This window comes from Carcharodon carcharias, chromosome 1 (genome assembly GCF_017639515.1).
Source record: "Carcharodon carcharias isolate sCarCar2 chromosome 1, sCarCar2.pri, whole genome shotgun sequence".
Classification (NCBI taxonomy): Eukaryota; Metazoa; Chordata; class Chondrichthyes; order Lamniformes; family Lamnidae; genus Carcharodon; species Carcharodon carcharias.
The window spans coordinates 124541212-124560529 of record NC_054467.1 but is presented as its reverse complement, the minus strand read 5'-3'; the positions used below and the strand labels follow the sequence as shown (position 1 = coordinate 124560529).

Here is a 19318-nt window from a genome sequence, read left to right as displayed (position 1 = left end):
TGGAAATTTCTTATTGTTTTCTCATGGAATGATTCCCATAAAGAAGGAATTAACTTACAGATCAAAAGACAGCTGAGCACAGTAAGCGATAGAGATCCACTTTACATATTTTGTCAGGAGACATCCATGTTGTAAATTATGGAAATTCTTCAGTTTAACAATGATTATCCATGATTATTTATTTATTTACAGATAGAAACAACAATTATTATTTAGAGTTGGTCACTAAATATGGACCAATAAACTACGACGAAGAAAAATGTGCAGTGCGTCCCTGGGGGAAAAGAACAGAGAAGAAACACAAGGCTTTATTTGATCTACTTCAGACAATGGCTTTGCAGCCAATTTTAGGTAATTGCAAAGTGATTTGTTACAATCCCTGTAGACACCAATAACTTTTAAAAAGAGATTTGAATTCTTAGTGACTGACTTGAAGGAATGGCTGACGAGATTTAAAGTTAAGACTTCTACAGTAACAAACTAAAATCAACATCGCCAAACAGTATTAATAGGCAACAAATGCACTAAACTACAGAAAAAAATCCCTTATTAGTGTTTTAACACATTTGAAAACTCTGCACAACATTTATACGCTACCGCACACCCTCTGCAGAATTGTAATCTTTACAGGAGTCAGTCCAAAGTTATTCCCAGCTTTCAACAAGCTCGCTTCTCCCTGTTTTCGCTGAGTCATAATGTTTAGTGACGGTCAAAATGCCGAATGGACCTCCAGCAGCTTATTCTGGTGACTCCTTCCCCAGACCACGCCAGGACAAATCTTCCAATGCCCTTAAAAGTTCTACGAGTCCCATCTGTTTGACCAGAGAATGCCTTCCCACCTGCATTCTGTCTGACAGCTAACAGAAAATACCCTACCCCCTCTGCTGACTGCAATAGCTGATGTCCCTGTCTCTGGGCAGAATTATCCGTGTCCATCGGGAAACCCAGTTTGCAACTGTCCACTCAGCCCGCCGGTGGTGAGCCATGTGTCCCACCATCGGACGTCCGGAACCTCATTGTAATACACCAGCATATCATTATAGATCCAGCCCACCAGACTCATCCACACCCAACTGCGCCCCCCCACCCATCCAGCCGCTGTATCGTCTGCCCATGTCACTGTGATTGCACTTTAACATGTTTCACAGCAGCATGTAAAAGGCGTGCACTTGGCAGGCTGCACTTTGAGGGGAACTTGGAGGTGAGTGCACATGAGGGATGCCTGTTGGTTTTCAAGCTTGAGGTGGGGTGGGAGTGGGGGGTGGGGGTGCAAAGGCTGTCCTGCAGTTGAGGCAACTTTGTGGGGGTGCAGAGGCTGCCCTGCGGTTGAAGGTAGCACACAAACACACGCAGGGTGGGAGGTAGGGGTGGGTGAGGGAAGCGGCCACACGTTAGGGAAACCTGTATAAAGTGACTATTCCTCTGAAGTTGAGACAGCTCAGGCGCAGCCACATTAATATGATTGGAGCCAGGCCTCGAGCTTATCTGCCCACTCAAGCAACACATAGGCACCAAAGTGCCACCAAGTGCTCCAGAGTTTTTCACCCCTTGGGCACAGACTGCAAACTAATGAGTGTTTCATTGGACTGCAGGACAGTTGGACGACTGGGCATGTTGTACAATTTCATCGCTAATGTTGGCAATGGAGCAGTCACTGGTTGAGGCACTCACAGCCCCTTGCAATGTCATCATTCTGGTTTGGACCAGTCTCCCCCATGGATCGAGGTAACAGTGCAGCCTTGCAGCACGGGTTAGAAGATTGCCTGCGCCTGAGCTGAGAGCACAGCATGCAGTCCAATTGGCAAAGCTGCAGCCAATGGGTCAGGTGGAGTGGCAGGAGGGTGGGATTTTGGGAAGCCACACAGTGCACTAATCTCTGGCCATCCAAGTGGTGGCCAGCACTCTCTGGGATGTGTTAAGGGCCTTCAGACTTAACCAAGGGGAGGCTCTTAGTACACCCATGCGAACACACGTGTCTCTCTCTTTCATTCTGCAGGAGGAGTACATCAGCATAATGGAGCCTGGTGAACTAGCTGTATACCTCATGGCATTCAGAGAGTGAAGACGATGGGGAAGAGAGCGACTGAGGCACCTGGCTATGCAGAGGGAGGAGCAGAACCCTCTGGAAGAAGGGTGGCTGGGGCTCCCGCACGCATCACCAAAGAGCCACAGTGAGCCATCGCTGGTCAGCACCTTGCTAGATCCAGGGTCTATGGACACCTACATTCATTCCTGCAGATGACCAAGAACCGATGTTGCCGAAGTCTGCGCATGTCTAGAGAACTGGTCAGTCACATCTGCCAACTGCTGCAGGATTTGGTGCCATGGACATGGAGGGCATCGACTGCCAGTGACCGTGAAAGTGACCGTGAAATTTCTACACCAGTGGCTCCTTTCAGGGCTCCACAGGTGACCCCTGTGGGATATCATAAGCCTCCACCCACAAATGCATCCATGAGGTCACAGATGCCATCTTTGTGAGGGCGCAAAACATTGTGCATTTTGCCCTGGACCAGGAGAACCAGGATACAGGAGCAATTGGATTTGCCCAGATCTTGGGTTCCCCACAGGTGCAGGATGTGATCGACCACACTCATGGTGTTCAGATCTCCATGGCAACATGATCAACTACGTCAACCTCAAGGGATTCCATTCTCTGAATGTGCAGCTGGTGTGCGACTACCACAAATGTTTCCTGCAGGTCTGCACACGGTTTCCAGAGAGTGCACGACTCCTACATTCTCAGTCAGTTACAGATCCCTGATATCTTCCAGGGTCCACAGAGGCTGCAGTGATGGCTCCTTGGGGACAAGGGCTACCCACAGAGCACGTGGCTGATGACACCCATGTGGCGGCCTCAGGCTGCAGCAGAGCGAAGATATAATGAGGCTCAAGGAACAACTCGCAACTTGGTGGAGCAAACCATCAGGATGCTGAAAATGAGATTCCAGTGCCTGGACCAGTCTGGTGGAGCCCTGCAATATAGTCCACAGAGGGTGTCATGTATCGCCGCTGTCTGCTGTGCCCTTTACAACCTGGCATTGCAATGGGGAGAGGAGCTGGCTGAGGAGGAGCTGGAGGTCTCCTCCAATCAGGAGGATGTTGAGGGTGAGGAGGTCCTTGAAGGCGATGACAGCAATGAGGCCCTTGCACTGGCCAGACGAGGCAGGTGTGCTGGGGAGGCCCTCATAGCTGCTAGGTTTGTGGAGGATGATGTTGACATGTAGTGAGGTGACACCATAAGATCCTTGCATTGTATATATGGATGTTTGACTCCAAACTGGATTATGGCAGCGCGAATATCCTCTGTGATAAGGCTCCTGTCATGGAAACAAATTGGAGGCTCTAATAGTCACTCGATCGCAGGAGGATGATGACGACATGCAGTGAGGACAGTCCATAGATCTTCACATAGTCTCTGAGACTGTCTGACTCCTGTCTGGCCGCGGGCAACTCACTTGCGCTCAGTGATCAGGTTCATATCATAGAGACGCAGGCATGAAACTTTAGAAGCACCTGATGCTTTCAGCATCTGAGCCCTTTAGGACCACAGAGTCACTGGTCACAGATGCTGAAGAGATGGGGGCCAGCCCCACCTTAAAGGTGCTGAGAGCACACAGAGAGAATGACAAACTCTGTGACACCTGCCCACGACATTCTGGCAGCAATGGCAAGCACCATCGAGGTGCAGACATCAATAATATGTGAAGTGAGTGTGAGGCCAGACCATCACTTTGGTTTGAAGGCTGCACAAAACACAGGAAAGAGGCCCTGGACTGAGGCACCTGCCTTTTATCTTGTGCAGAAAGGTTTCACACCTGAGTGACACGAACACTGCTCATCAGAACAAGGAGCCATAGGCAGGGAGACATTGTTGAGCGTTCATTTACAATAGTGAGCATTATGTACAAGTGATTAACACCCGTGCCTACATGGTGCAACTGCATCTTCTTAATCTTCCTAACCCTGCCACTACGTCTTGGTGTTCCCCAAACATCCACAGTGGACATGGAGGCAGCCTGCTGACTGCCAAACCTCACCTGTGATGACCTTGGTGGGCGTCCTCTGGAGGGCCCCAGCCTCCTTTTGGGGACCTGCTGTGTGGCAGTGCCAATCTCCTCGAGCTGTGGAGCTGGAGCTGTTGGGGTTACAGGAAGAGGGGATTCGCTTGGGCTGGACACTTCCAGAGTCACCTGGGTGGATGGCCCCAGGGTGTGCACCTACTGATCCTCCTCCCTATAGGTGCTCAAGGGCCCAGGCTGGCACCTAGAGGTGAAGAGGTAGCTGGAGTGAGGTCAAACTGCCCCGCACCCACTGGCGTACACAGTGTTGGAGGCTAACTATGATGTCAGTGATGGAGTTCAGCCCATGCAGCAGTGCAGGAGTGACATCCTGGACCAAGGGCTCCATGGCGGCTGCCATCCTACCAGTGTTGACCTCAGTGCATTGACATGTCAGCGCTATCACCTCAGAGTGAAGGTGGATGGACTCCTCCATCGTGCCTTGCAATCTGAGGAGTGTAGCGGACATCCCTTCCTGATGTTCCTGAGCTTACCTTTGCAGCTCCCACAACTGTGACATGACCGAGCCCAGAGGCTCATCATATGATTGGACTCAGCAAACTTCTGGCTTCTAGCAGTCCTCCGAATGCCGGGGACCTGGGAAGAGCTTCAGCTGCCTGCTCTGGATCAAAAAGTACAAGGTGCTCACCAGATTGTGATCCTGAGGCTACTCTAAAGTTGGATCCCACCAAGGTGTTTTTCTCTGCATTGGTGGAGGGTGTGGGCGCACACTGTGACAGGATGTCAATCTGCAAATGGAAGTATACAATTCAAAGCTACACAATTTCATTTGTGACTTGCAAATTATGGAGGAAGTCTGCCATTTTCCAGTTTTTTTTCTTACAAGGAATATTATGTCTACACCTCATAATCTATATTCATTGATAAAGTGACATCGATAAGAGGATGCATTTAAGATCATCTAGCCACTAAGCTAAATAGATCCTTGGCATCCTTCAGTTGATATCTTCTTCCAAATTAAAATGTGAAACTATAATTCAGAGATTATTTAGAAAATGACAAAATGGGCTGCAGCCTGTTAGAGAATGTAACTCCATTCAGACTAAACTACAGAAAAAAAGTCCCTTGCTAGTTTTTTAAAATGCTCGAAAACCCCACACCGCATTTATATGTTACAATATTCCAATTTATGTAAAGGAAAGTTAAATTGTCCCAGGAAGCTGTGCATTTTTCATGTGACAAATGACTTGATCCCTGAAATTCCCATGTAGGGCACAAATATGGCATGATTCCTCATTTATTTTTTATTGAGTTAATGCCTCTGCTAAAATCATGGAAAAAATAATTTCAGATGATCATGTTAAACATTTTATTTTTGTATCTTAGTTCCCATGGATATATAAAATAATCTGTCCAAAAATATTGGAATAGTTTAGGGGCTTACAGAGATAGATGTTATTAAGTAATTAACTTTGCAAGGTGTACGTTTCTTTTTTTGTACAGTTTTCAGTATCTTTACAAATCTTTTTTGTGATCTTGTCCTTAGACTCCACTCAGTCACCAAACCTAGGATCTACACTTATTAAAGTTGGTGAGAAACTTTTCCAGAAGACAGTAGAAATACTTGTTCGTCCAGACAGTACTGAGCAAATGGACCACCTGATCACTTCATTAATGGAAGCTAGCTGCTGTGGTTACCACAGAGCAGCCTACTTCCTGGCAGTTATTTTTGAGACTGGTTTAGGTGTGGAAATACAGCCCTTACAGGTAATGCAATCAATGGGATTGACCATTTCAATTTTATTACCTAGTTAAAATGAAAGGTCCTTTCATGTGTTGTGTTTTTTAATTTTGCTGTAGCTTTTTCCATGTTATAAATTTCTAAAAGCAGACAGAGTAGAATGGTGCTGATGTGAACTGGTTTTGAAACTCTTCAACAATTTGACTTAACTTGTATTATAAATATTAGATGGTGGCAAACAGGTCAAACTGACCTTGATTTGCTGTAAAGTCAAGGTGGTTTTGACCTGTTTTCCAAGATCTGTGCTCCAGTAAAAATCATAGGAATTGCTAGGCAAGAAAAGACCCAAGGTCCGTCCCCAGATCCTGCCAGACCTGCTGAATTTTTCCAGCAATTTGTTTTCATTTCAGAGTTCCAGCATTCACAGTATTTGCTTTTATTATACCAAGGTTCATCTAGTTTGCCTTCTACCATCCTGGTAGTCATATTATGTAACAATGTTGGAGTTGTTGACTAATTATAGCAATAAATCTCCATCAATTAGCCTACATCAGATCCATATATCTGGTGATGAAAATCCGGACGTCAACAGTCACCTGTTTTTCCCAGGTGTGCTACATTAACTACATGTCTCAAATTACTTATATACTGTATTGCTATAATTTCTGTAAGAAATCTATTTTGTATTTGAATGAATGAATACCATCTGCTTCCATTATCTCAGCAGGAGGCCTGTTCCACAGATTGATGACTCTCTCAGTAAAATAATGATCCTGATATTTACTTGAGGCTGAGAAAAGAGTTTGAGTTGGGGGGGGGAGGGGCGCATTGAGGAGATGTGGTGGGGAGATTTTCAGAAAGGATAGCCTAAAATATGAATTTCCCCAAATCCAGATGCCTTGCAGAATTTAACCACAGATTGTCTTTTTCTTAGCTTTCTCAAAAGGCCTTCTACCTGAAGCCAGCCAAATTGACAATCTATTTGCCATCAGGCAGGAAAGCAGCCAGGGAGTGGAAACCAGGTCAAACATCTTGGCTTTGTGGGGTTGTTTGGACATCCTGGGAGGTGTGGTTGTGGATGTTGGAAGTGTTGACCCCTGATATCGTGGGGTCAGCGGAGGGGGGAGGGAATTGGGAGACGTACATCACAGGTAGAAGTCAGCTGATCATAGTGGAGTGTCAGCTAATCATGGAGGTCCAATGGGGTGGATAAGCTTGCTGGACCTTGAAGATACTTTCCTGCTGCTTCTGTCCTACCAGCAGGGCAATAAAGACACAAACCTCTTGGATTCAGCTCTTACCTCCTCCTTTTACCTGCTTGGATTCTGAGGCCAGGGAATCCTAGCCTCCAAGAGTTAAAAGTGAAAATAAACCTGTTTGAAATGGAGGCATGCAGCTACTTTAAAAGATTTCAATGACCAACTCACCTCCTGAGCTTAGTTTCATTGTCAGCCCCAAACAGCCTCAATTAAAACCAAAAGTGATGGAGGTGGAACAAAAACAGAAAATGCTGGAAAAGCTCAGCAGGTCTAGCAGCATCTGTGAAGAGAGAAAAAGAGTTCACGTTTTGACTCTGTATAACCCTGCTCTGAAGAAGTGTCATACGGATGCAAAACTTCACTTCTGGCACTCTCTCTACAGATATTGCTAGACCTGCTGAGTTTTTCCAGCATTTTGTATTTTTGTTTCAGATTTCCAGCATCTGCAGTATTTTGCTTTTATCTTAGTGATGGAAGTGGGTTTGAAACTTATAAATGTATTTTTGTTCATACCTGCCCTTGGGTATTAAAATTACAGCCAGCACTGATGCTTTAATGGGCTGGATTTTCAGCCTTGAGGCAGGCTGCATTCAGGCCAGCTGACCCAGGAGAGAGATCGGAGGCAGCCACAGGGGTTACTGGGTGCACAGGCGGGCTGTTTAAAAGGCACCCCTTGGTGCTCTGGGATTTCATCCCAGTGATGATGAAAGAGTAAGGCCTTCTATCCATCACCGCTCACACCCACTCGCCCCCTCCACACACTCCCCATCTCCCAGCCATGCCATCTTATAACACCCACCCCCCTGCCTTTCATTCCAAGTTATGGCACTTCCATGCCCATTCACCCACTATACAGTGTATAGAGCTAATGAACCCTACAGTGACAGTAGGATGTGTAAACAAAAAAGCTATAAAAAAGACATTAATTGATAACTTTCCTCTTTCTTGAAAGAAAATCTTTTTTACTACAGGCCAATAAAAGTATCAATCATCCAGACCGTTTAAAGTATCAATAGCTGAATCTGCAAGCACTTGCAACCTCTTTAATCTTGTATAAACAGACATTGTGTAATTGACAAAAGAGATTAGAGATCCAGAGCTGTCAATCAAGCAGTGTTTTCGCTAGAGCTCAGGTGTGTCAATAGACTAATGAATTTTTGGGCTCTCAGCCAAGCCTCATTATGCATTCTTGGCTAAAGATTGAAAGACACAGAAAGAAACAGCAGGCCAATGGAGAAAGAAATAGGAAGAACTTGAGTCAAATTAGGTACAGAAAGAGAAATCAATTGAGGGCAAAGAAGATTAGGTCAAGAAAGAAAGGGACAGAAAGAAAAGAAAAAAAAAACAATTTTAAAATATCAGAAGCCTTTAAGAACCATTTATTAACTGCAGGATTGAGGCTCCACAGTTTCAATTGTTCCCTTTTGGTGGAGGAGGTTGAGTGACTTTGAAGAAACATAAATCTCCTCATTAAAAAGGTCCATAAGCTGTTAGGTACCGACTGTAGCTTTCTGTGCTGAGTTTAGGAAGTATTTACTCCTTGAAACTCACAGGGAGGATGAGGATGAGCTGCTGTTTTACAACTCATGGGTATCTCTTTCTCAATGCAAATATTTGGATAATCTACATACTAATAATGAAATGTCCCATTTAATTGGCTGTTATTTTGCCAGCAAATTTTGATTCACATTGAACTGTTTTGGCTGTGAACAGTGAGCGATGAAACAAACAGAGGCAGGATTTTCCAAGCAGATTTTGGTACCCTGCCATCATAGTCAAATGTGGATCAGAATGCTGCGCTGTGTGAGGACCAGTCACCCAGCTGTGATTTCCCCCAAATTGTCAATAAGTGACTAGAGAGTGGGCTTGCCCTCCAATTAAGGACAGCGGGTTGCCTCTTGAAGCTGTAGGGCCAAAAGGAAGCCCTCCAGCCCATAGAAGTCAGCAGGCTGCTTTTTTCATTACAAAAAATGGCCACAGGAGCTAGGCTACCATTGTGGAGGGGAAACCCATCCATAGGGAGACCTGTAGTGGCAGCTAAAGCCAAGCAGGTGGGGAGGGCCTCTAAGCATGCCAGGAGCTAAGGCACCTTGGTCTGCAACCAGAAGGCTGCCTCTGGGCATCTATACTGTTCCGCAACACCTCTGGGGACCTGGAGGCCGACTGGAAAATTCTGACAATAAACCTTAACAGTCTTATAACAAGCTGAACTGGTATGTTACCCAGAGAGACAGAGATTTTTGGCACTGAATATTGGAAACCAGTCAGGCAGCCAAAGTTAAGAGTGCGGGAGAGAAGAGTCAGAAATTATTTTCCTAATTTGAGTAAGTCCACCTCTCATATAGAAGGAACATTTAGTTTTTTCTTTGTTTGCTTTTATTGTGTAAGGATAGGTTGTATTGAGTGAATTAATTATTGTAACGTGTCCAATCATGGCTGTTTTGCTGTATGTTCACTTTCCTTTTAAATAAAGCTATTTATCGATTTTAATTTACACTCTTGCCTCGCCTTACACATTATTATTTTGCAAGAGTACAGTTTATGTGCATAGTCTTTTTTAAGTTACATGCATACTTTTGTGTTTATCCAACTGAGTCAAATGCTTTGTCAGTCATTAAAACCTCACCTACAAAACCTAGGAATCATTTCCCTAATTTGTTGCTTTCTCTGCTCAGTACATTAAAGTGACAACTGAAAAGAACTACAAAATGCAACTTCTTGTAGTAAATTTTTGTAATCATCCTTTTTAAAAAATGGAATCTCATTGATATTTCATCAGGGCTTGTTGTACAGTCTGCTTGCTGCACAAGGAAATGACAGACTTGCCTTAATGCATCTGGGATATAAGCATAATCAAGGCATTGATGGTTACGCCCTGGACGACGATATATCATACAGTTACTACTTAAACGTTGCACAACAGACTGTTAATGATCGGCATGAATTTGATGGAGAACAGGTAAGTGTTATGGATTTGAATGAGACTTACAGTAAAATACATAGCTGAAAATTAAATGACTAACATGATTTAATTTGAGGGGGCAGCCTCACTGTTAGAATCAATATTTAAAAAAATCAGTTATCAAGAGTTATGAATTGTTATAAGATTATTGTTTTATTTTTTTTTTTAAGCTGTATGGATATTTTTAAGGGTACTGATGTATCAACCCTGTCTGAATTATGATGTGGCTAAGTTATGGCCTGCCTGAAGTTGTCAGTTGTATTTCTGTGGTTGATGTAGTTCACGGTTAGTGACCTCTCCAAACTGAATTCCCCAGTGATATCAGAGATCAGAAAACAAAATCAAAATTAATCCTTATACACTGGAGATTACTTTAGAAGGGCAATGATGTTGAAGTTTTGATTTATAATTCAAATAATTGCAAGGTATTATAAGCAGTAAAGTCCTGATGCTATCAATCTATGTCCTAAGAAAGGGTATGAATAACTGCATTGAAAGTGGATGAAGTTCACCCATTTATTTATTCCTTTGAATACTTAAATTTGAAACGCCAGTGATTGTGATTGTGAGAGTCAGTACCCACCTGAATTTATGACAATCTTTCATTTAGTTATTATGGAGTAATATTTTTAAACAATGTTTCATTTATGTCATTTTTGTTTGGATGGCTGTGTGTATCTGGCATGTTTCAAGGATAATAAATATTGAATTTGTATTTGTTTTTAACTAAATGTGGGGTACATCTTTCCTATTGATTGTAAGAGACTTTTACACTAGCCTGACACATCTGAACAAGGATCCCCATTTATAAATCCAAAGCCAAAAATAATCCAAATCCTTATCCAGCCAGAGAATTGTGTCTCATTCAGACCCAAGTAATTTTTTTCTCAGTTTTGTCCTCGCTGCTAGAGTTTTCTAAGGAGAGCAATGCTCTATTTTCAGCTGGTAAAGCCAAACAAAGGCTGTCTCATATGACCTGATATTGTTTTTCAAACACAGCCCCCAAAAAATTTCATATCATCTGAGCAAAATGACATTGACAGCACCCGTGGAGAATCCCACTACATAGACTCTCGAGAATTGTTTCTGTGCTTTCATTATGCTGTTGTTTTCAGGATGATGTTTACCCTGCTTTCCAGCAATATTTAAACCATTCAACACTGGCAGCAGATTCGTGAAATTTAAAAAAAGTGTTACAAAATTCAAATGAAGCATTAAACATCTGATTGCTATGTAGAAATGTGTGAATGCTTAAAATCCAGGCTCTGTTGCTGATTGGAGCTGGGCATCACCTGTACGAAGCAAACAGCTAGATTGGCTGTCAGAGCAACAGTTCCTTAGATTCGGATATGGTGGGGGCAGGTGGTGTATAGGAGGCCGCCTCCTGGAGCCCCATACAATTAAAGACAGCAGGTGGGTTCCTGAGGCTACATGCTGTTATGTATGTGCTCAGTTGCTGTATACTTAGATAACTGAATTGTCTCAGAACAATGCAGTGATGACTCTAATTCTAAATCTTTATTTACAAGTCTTCAAAACATCGCAGAACTTACAGAATTACCAACATGCATGGTCTTTGCTAGATCCCAGATCCTTTCCGCAACTTTATCAAGTTTTTTTTAACTCTCTAGCTCCACCCACAGACATAAGCAATCAAGCAAGTGTATAAGGATCAGTTACCATACTAACATAATAAAATACAGATGAAACAAACCATTGAACGCTATGTACACCTAATCAGAGAGCCTTCAGCTTTGAATGGCCAGGAACCCCACTGGGAAAGGTGGGTCATTGCCTCAAAATCAAAGTACCCTCAGAAATGTGCATAACATATTAAAAATAAAGAGGGCTGAACTCAATATGTGCTTCGGAGTGGCAGAGAAACCCCTCCAGATGATTGTTTGGGCCTCAGTTGCAGCCCTTCCTGCTCATAATTGGTCCACAGAGCCCCAGCTCTGATGGTTTTCCAGCCTGCTGCCATGCAGCCATCTTTCTGGAGCTGCACTCCGTAAGAGGAAGCTCTGATGCAGGCAAGATCCTGGCAAAGTCCTTTCAGATCCCCTCACTAAGCCCTTAATTGGCTTCCTGCCACTGCTGGGAGTGTAGCTTTTCCAGCAATATTGCCTAGATGAGGGAACACATCAGTCCGCTGACCCAATGTAGAATGTTCTGATTTCACTCCTTTTCTGCCTCCATCATCTCTGTGAAACACTGATTAAGTAGCTCAGGTCTGACAAGTGAATTGCTTAATGGAACACATACCTATAGGCTGCCTGGTCAAATATTCTGTTCTTCATAAACTGCTGTAATTTGATGGACCATACTTAGTTGACATATCTATAGCATTTTTCCATTCTCCCATCAGTTCTTTTGTGCAGTCAAAGTAAGTGAGCTACTGTCAGTGATAGGATAACTTGTTAATAAAAACTACTGGCTCAGCATGCCTGGAGGGAGATGATGTTTTCACTAAACTTTCTGGTGGTATATTGATCGAATTATTAGTTCCCAGGATTCTGCTAAGTCATATACCTAGAATAGTTCTTCCAAGGATAATGTTGTTAGACTAATGATTGTGGTCTTAATATTTTTCAGTGGTGGTATCAAGACCTACAGAAAAATGACAAAAATATGACCAAAACAAGACAGCATTCTTCTAGCTTAATTCATATATATTCAGGATAACATTAAAGTTACCATAAATAAGCAAAAAAAGAAAAGAAACCTTGTAACTGAAAATATGATAAAAGCATTAAATTGATGAGGAAACTACTAAGAATAGTATTGTGCACTTTTCAAAATGCCGAGAAGTTCAACCTATACTTTTTCTGAAGCACATACACTATGTTGGGTGAACTAATTGTACAAATTAAAAATATTTTTATAATTTACATACTTCATCAAAACAATCATTGTGAGTGTGTTTCTTTTCTTCCTCCTCAAATTAATGGCTTCTTATTGGGATACAATTACACAGATGCCGGTCAATCTCTAATACTATGCCCTGTGACTAATATTCATGAATAAGCCTGATCAAAGAATATTAATTGTGGGTTTTCACGTCCAGAAAATCATAGAATCATGCAACCATTTGGCCCATCATGGCTTTGCCAGCTATTTGAAAGAGCAAGCAACTGTAGACCACATTTAAGAGTACTGTGTGCAGCTCTGGACGTCATATAAAGGACACAGAGGCACTGGAAAGAGTGCAGTGAGATTTACAGGCATGATACCAGAAATGCGTGGGTATACATATCAGGAAAAGGTTGACAGGCTGGATATCTTTTTCTCTTGGAAGAAGCAGGCTGAGGAGTGACCTAATGGAGGTCTTCAAAATCATGATAAGTTTAGTAGAGTGGATACAGAGAGTATGTTTCCTCTTGTGGGGAAGAGCATAACTAGAGCCATCAATATAAGATAGTCAGCAAGAAACCTAATAGGGAATTCGGAAAAGACTTCTTTGCTCAATGAGTGGTAAGGTCGTGGAACTGACTACCACAGGAGGTGGTTAAAGTGAGTAGTACAGATACATTTGAGGGGAAGCTAGATGTGCATATGAGGGAGAGGGGTACACGTTACAATTGTAGATTTAGATGAGAAAAGTTAGGAGCAAGTGCCTAGGAGCATAATCACCATGGACTAGTTTGGCCGAAGGGCACAGAAACAGGCCATATGTCCAATATAGTTATTTTCCCTTGCTCTGTCCCTGTAGCACTGCATTTCTTTTCTTTTTGAGTATCCAATTCTCTTTTGAAAATTGCTATTGAATCAGCTTCCACTCTTTCAGGCAATTCTTTCCCAATTGTAGCAACTTGTTGAGTTTAAAAAGAATCTCCTCATCTCTCCCTGTATTTTGCCCATCTTCTTAAATCTGTGTCTTCTGGTCACCAACCCTCCTGAAAACAGTCTCTCCATATCCACTATCAAACCCAGGTCTTGAACAGAAACAAAAATACCTGGAAAAACTCAGCAGGTCTGGCAGCGTCTGCGGCGAGGAGCACAGGAACCCATTTCAAGTCCGAATGACCCTTCAATAGAACTAAGTAAAAATAGAAGAAAGGTGAAATGTAACCTGGTTTAAGGGGGGTGGTGGGACAAGTAGAGCTGGATAGAGGGTCAGTGATAGGTGGAGAAAACCAAAAGATGTCACAGACAAAAGGACAAAGAGGTGTTGAAGATGGTGATATTATCTAAGGAATGTGCTAATTAAGGGTAGAAAGCAGGACAAACAAGGTACAGATAGCCCGAGTGGGGGCAGGGTGGGGTGAAGGAATCAAAAAAGGCTAAAAGGTAGAGATAAAACAATGGATGGAAATACATTTAAAAATAATGGAAATAGGTGGGAAAAGAAAAATCTATATAAATTATTGAAAAAAAGGGGGATTGGAAAGGGGGTGGGGATGGAGGAGAGAGTTCATGATCTAAAATTGTTGAACTCAACATTCAGTCTGGAAGGCTGTAAAGTGCCTAGTCGGAAGATGAGGTGCTGTTCCTCCAGTTTCCCAGGTCTTGACTTCATTTGACATTCAGCCACCCATTTCAAGCAGGGATGTTTGAATAGCAATTTGAACCAGGAACCAATTTTTCCTCCTATATGTTCCAGGGTGCTGATTCAAACTATAGCATGCTAATCACATGGTCAGTTAATTCAATACCAATCAGGGATTGGATCTGGGATCCTCCTGGTCTATATGGTACAGCTACTCACTGGACAAACTAACTCAATCGTTAGTAAAGTGAGTGTTTCTCCAATTACATGAATTTTGTTTTGTGATTTTACATAATGTTTCTCTTCTATAATTTTACTTTGCTAAAATTTGAGTTTTTGGTCATTACAAATTCGGTTTTACAAATTCTTCCAACATGTTATTTTGCCATAACTGTTGTAACCAATCCTGTAATAATAATTTCCTACTTTTTCAGGCTTTTGTTGAACAAGTAAGGTTAATGGATAATTCAGCTTTGCAGAGTCAAACTAAAGAAAACGATGACCTCTTCTTGTGGCTCAGGTATCAGGCAAATCATGGGGATGCATTTGCTCAGGTACATTGCACATACCATAATATTTTGCTTTATTCACACATCCTGGTAAATTAACCAGATGCCTGCATATCTGTTGCTACTATTTTCATAAAAACAACATTGGATTCTATGAGTGGCCTAACGCTGCACTGCCTTGGTATAGTTAAGGGGTGGTGAGAAGTGGGCTTGCGCCTGCAATTGCTGTGTGTAAATTGCCTATCTTGGTGATTTGTTAAAAGGAATGACTAGGCAGAATCTGGCTGGCTTCTTAGTGTTGGCAGAGGCATGGAGCAAGTTCTTGGCTCTCCCATTGGATAAATGGTTTGGATAAATCTATTGTTGGAAAAGGAAGTAATAAAAGGTCTATCTATTTCATCAGCATAGCAACAATGTAAGCCAGAACTATTATCCTCTGCAGGGCTATGCCAAGGAGATTACTGTTCCTATTTTTGGCTGAGGTTATATTATTTATATTATATTATTTGTACTTGAGGTTATATTCTATCATTCACCACAAAGGGCATTAAACTCTTTGGTGATTTCTGAAATGCAGGTGAGCCTGTGGATTACCCATTCTGACTGGCATATGGTCCAAAGGAGGTTTGCATTTTGCCACCAAGGGGATTGGGCGGAGGAGGGGCAGGGAGAGATGTACCCTCTCTGGCCTATAAATCACCTACCTCTGCCCCTGTAGGGGAGGAGGGGCAATGGCATAGTGGTATTGTTGCTGGACCAGTAATCCAGAGACCCAGTGAAATGCTCTGGGGACCCGGGTTCGAATCCCACCACAGCAAATGGTGGAATTTCAATTCAATAAAAATCTGGAATTAGAAGTCTAATGATGACCATGAAACCATTGTTGATTGTAAAAACCTATCTAGTTCACTTTAGGGAAGGAAATCTGCCATCCTTACCGCCTACGTGTGACTCCAGACCCAGAGCAATGCTGTTGGCTCTTAAATGCCCTCTGAACAAAAAACATATCTCTTCCACGGCTGAAACCCTCAACTATGTTTTAGGCACTTTCAGACTTTGTAGTGCACTCTTAGCTGTCTTTCCATCTTTCATCCTTTGTAAACTTCCGCTCATTCAAAACTGCTGCTAATATCCTATCCTCCACCAAATCTTGCTCACCCATGAAATATGTCCTTGTTATCTGTGTCACAAATTTAAAATTATTCATGTTTAGATTTATGCATGCCTTGCTTCTCCTCATGTCTGTAAGCTTTTCCTATCCTGTAACATCCCCAGAATTCTGTGTTCCTCAGACTCTAGAGCATCATTCCTCCTTTTCCTCACTATTAGCGGTCATGCTTTCAGCCGTCTAGGCCTCACACTGTAGAATTCCTTCCCTGCACCACATCTTCCTCTCCACTTTCCTCTCCTCCATTTAATACCTTCCTCTTTACCACTTTGATTGAGCTCCTAATAATTTCTTATACTATCCTGCCCATTGTTTCATTGTCTGTCTATTTTGGATTATACCCCTCTGAGGTGCCTTGGGATGTTTTTCTATGTTAAAGGTGCTTTCTGGATGCAAGTTATTGATGATGAATATAAAGGTGATATTTGTTGAAATAATAAAATATTTTCCAAAGTGAAATATATTGCGAATAAATTGAGTACCAGAAGCAAGTCTGAATTTCAGTGTTGCTCAACTACAGCATAAATGTTGGCCCAGATCTTCTGATCTCTAGATATGGAGACTGGATATATGACCCAAGATGCATGTCAATCCTTGCTGAGGTCCCAATGCATTCAATCCATGGGAATTTCCCAGGGAGCTTCACTTTCCAGTGGGCAATTTCTCTATTCCCAGGACCCTCCGAAAAGATCTCCAACTCTGAGCTAGAATTGAATCAGAGACTTCAGACAGCTCCTGAATAGTTACCCAGGAAATGTTAGACAGAAAAGTCCTAGTCTAAGTCCTGGATAACTATACAACTGACCTTCCCCTCCCCTGACTACTTCCCCCCCCCTCACTGATCCCTGACTACTCTCCTCTGACCCCACCATCCCCCCGACTTACCTTACAGCAACTCGTGCCATAAAAAGGGGATGTGTCTTCTGCGCTGATTCTCTCTCTGTGAGGATTCCTGCACTGAGGGGGTTCTTCAGTATCATCAATTGGAAGTCTGGCCTTTTTAAATGTATCCCAGTGAGAAGGTAGTTTTCAGCCTGATCAGTGTCATTCGCAATGGTTCTGATTCTGATTGGAAGGTCTGGGCTATTGTAATTTAACTCATTAAATACTATTGGAAAAAATTGTATCTATATTTTAATAAAATTTAAATTAATTGAAGATTTAATCTGGTTTAGTTATTCTATTCTAGCCAAATAAAGGTTTTTTAACACTTGCAGCAAAAACTTGCAAGAATGCTTTACTGGGGACAACAGGGTGTCACACGTGATGTGAACGCAGCCTTGGAATGGTATTCTAGAAGTGCAGAAGAGACAAGAGACCCACTATCGCTGTACGAGTATGGGCTTTTTCTTTTCAAGGTAGGTGTTACAAATTTTGACTCCTGTACATATCTTCTTAGGTACTTGGATTCCAGTGCTACGATACATGATCTCAGCTATTTCACTTTTGTCAGAGTTGAGCCACGCTGCGAATTGATGAAATATCAAAGATCTGAAACGTTGTTAACTTTGTTTTTCCTCTCCAAAGGTGCCTGATCTGCTGAGTATTTCCAGCATTTTCAGTTTGTAACACTGAGATAACCCTTAAATGGTATGTAAACTCTGCTGTGTTTCAAACTACTTTTAGGGTCGTGGAGTGAAAAAAAATACAAAATTAGGCTTAAAACTAATCAATGAAGCAGCTTCCAAGGTAAGATCTTCACACAATGCAAATCTGTGTTGTTTAACCTTTTTTGTTTATCTGTTTGAATTTAACATTGAAAGAACTTGAGAATCCTGCAGTAATCAGCAACCCTAGCATTCATCATACAGCCTCTGTACTTCACTGAGACAGTATAATATAATAGCAAATGTTGGAAAACATTCTGTATTGCATTAAATTACATAAAATCCATGACACAGAAACAGGCAATTCAGCCCAATTAGTTTTCCCAGTAGTTATATGTCATACAAGTATCTCCCAACCATACTAATCTGTTCCCGCCTTGCCCACATGTGCTTGTATTCCCTTCTCCCTCATTTATGCTTCAAGCATCCCCTTATATGTGTCAACGCTATTTGCTTCAACCACACCATACAAGTTCCAAATTCTCGCCAGAGCTCTGTCACTGTTCATATTCCATACTGTCTCACCTTATGATCCATCTAGGTGAGGGTGCAAAATTAGTGCTGAGCTATTTTTTATTTGTTCACAGGATGAAAGCGTCACTGGCTAGGCCAGCATTTATTGCCCATTCTTAATTGAGAAAGTGGTGGTGAACTGCCTTCTTGAACCGCTGCAGTCAATGTGGTGTAGGTACATCCACAGTGCTGTTAGGGAGGGAGTTTCAGGATTTTGACCCAGCGACAGTGAAGGAACAGCAATATAGTTCCAAGTAAGGAAGGTACATGACTTGGAGGGTAACTTGCAGGTGATTGTGTTCCTATGCATCTGCTGTTGTTCTGCTTCTAGATGGTAGAGGTTGCGGGTTTGGAAAGTGCAGATCAGAAGACCATAAGATGTAGGAGCAGAAGCAGGCCATTCAGCCCATCGAGTCTGCTCCGCCATTGAATGAGATCATGGCTGATCTGATAATCCTCAGCTCCACTTTCCTACCTTTTCCCCATATGATTCCCTTGATTCCCTTACTGATTAAAAAATCTAAGTCAGCCTTGAATATACTTAACAGCCTAACCTCTACATCCCTCTGGTAAAAAAAATCCCACAGATTGACTACCTTCTGAGAGAAGAAATTCCTCTTCATATCTGTTTTTAATGGGTGCCCCCTTACTCTGAGATTATGCCCTCTGGTCCTAGACTCTCCCACAAGGTGAAACAGCCCCTCAGCATCTACCCAGTCAAGCCCCCTAAGAATCTTATATGTTTCAATAAGGTCGCTTCTCATTCTTCTAAACTCCAATGAGTACAGGCCTAACCTGCCCAACCTACTCAACCTCTCATCATAAGAAAATCCTTCCATACCTGGAATCAACCTAATGAACCTTCTCTGGACTGCCTCCAATGCCAGTATGTCTTTTCTTAGATTAGGGGAGCAAAACTGTTCACAGTATTCTAGGTGTGGTCTAACTCGTGCCTTGTAAAGTTTTTGCAAGACTTCCCTATTTTTTTACTCCATTCCCTTTGAAATAAAGGCTAAAATTCCACTTGCCTTACCTATTACCTGCAGAACTT

The 19318-nt window shown here is 42.4% G+C and overlaps 1 protein-coding gene across 3 annotated transcripts in view; it reads left to right on the top strand.

The window, feature by feature from the left end:
* The window catches only part of LOC121285033 (protein sel-1 homolog 3-like), a 104249-nt gene that overhangs the window by 47693 nt on the left and 37238 nt on the right, over positions 1-19318 (top strand). For all 3 annotated transcript variants that reach the window (XM_041201152.1, XM_041201169.1, XM_041201161.1), the window contains exons 9-14: positions 193-351; positions 5569-5789; positions 9802-9981; positions 14905-15024; positions 17365-17505; positions 17774-17836. In XM_041201152.1, the coding sequence (XP_041057086.1) occupies positions 193-351; positions 5569-5789; positions 9802-9981; positions 14905-15024; positions 17365-17505; positions 17774-17836 (884 nt within the window). The remainder of the gene's footprint in view (positions 1-192; positions 352-5568; positions 5790-9801; positions 9982-14904; positions 15025-17364; positions 17506-17773; positions 17837-19318) is intronic.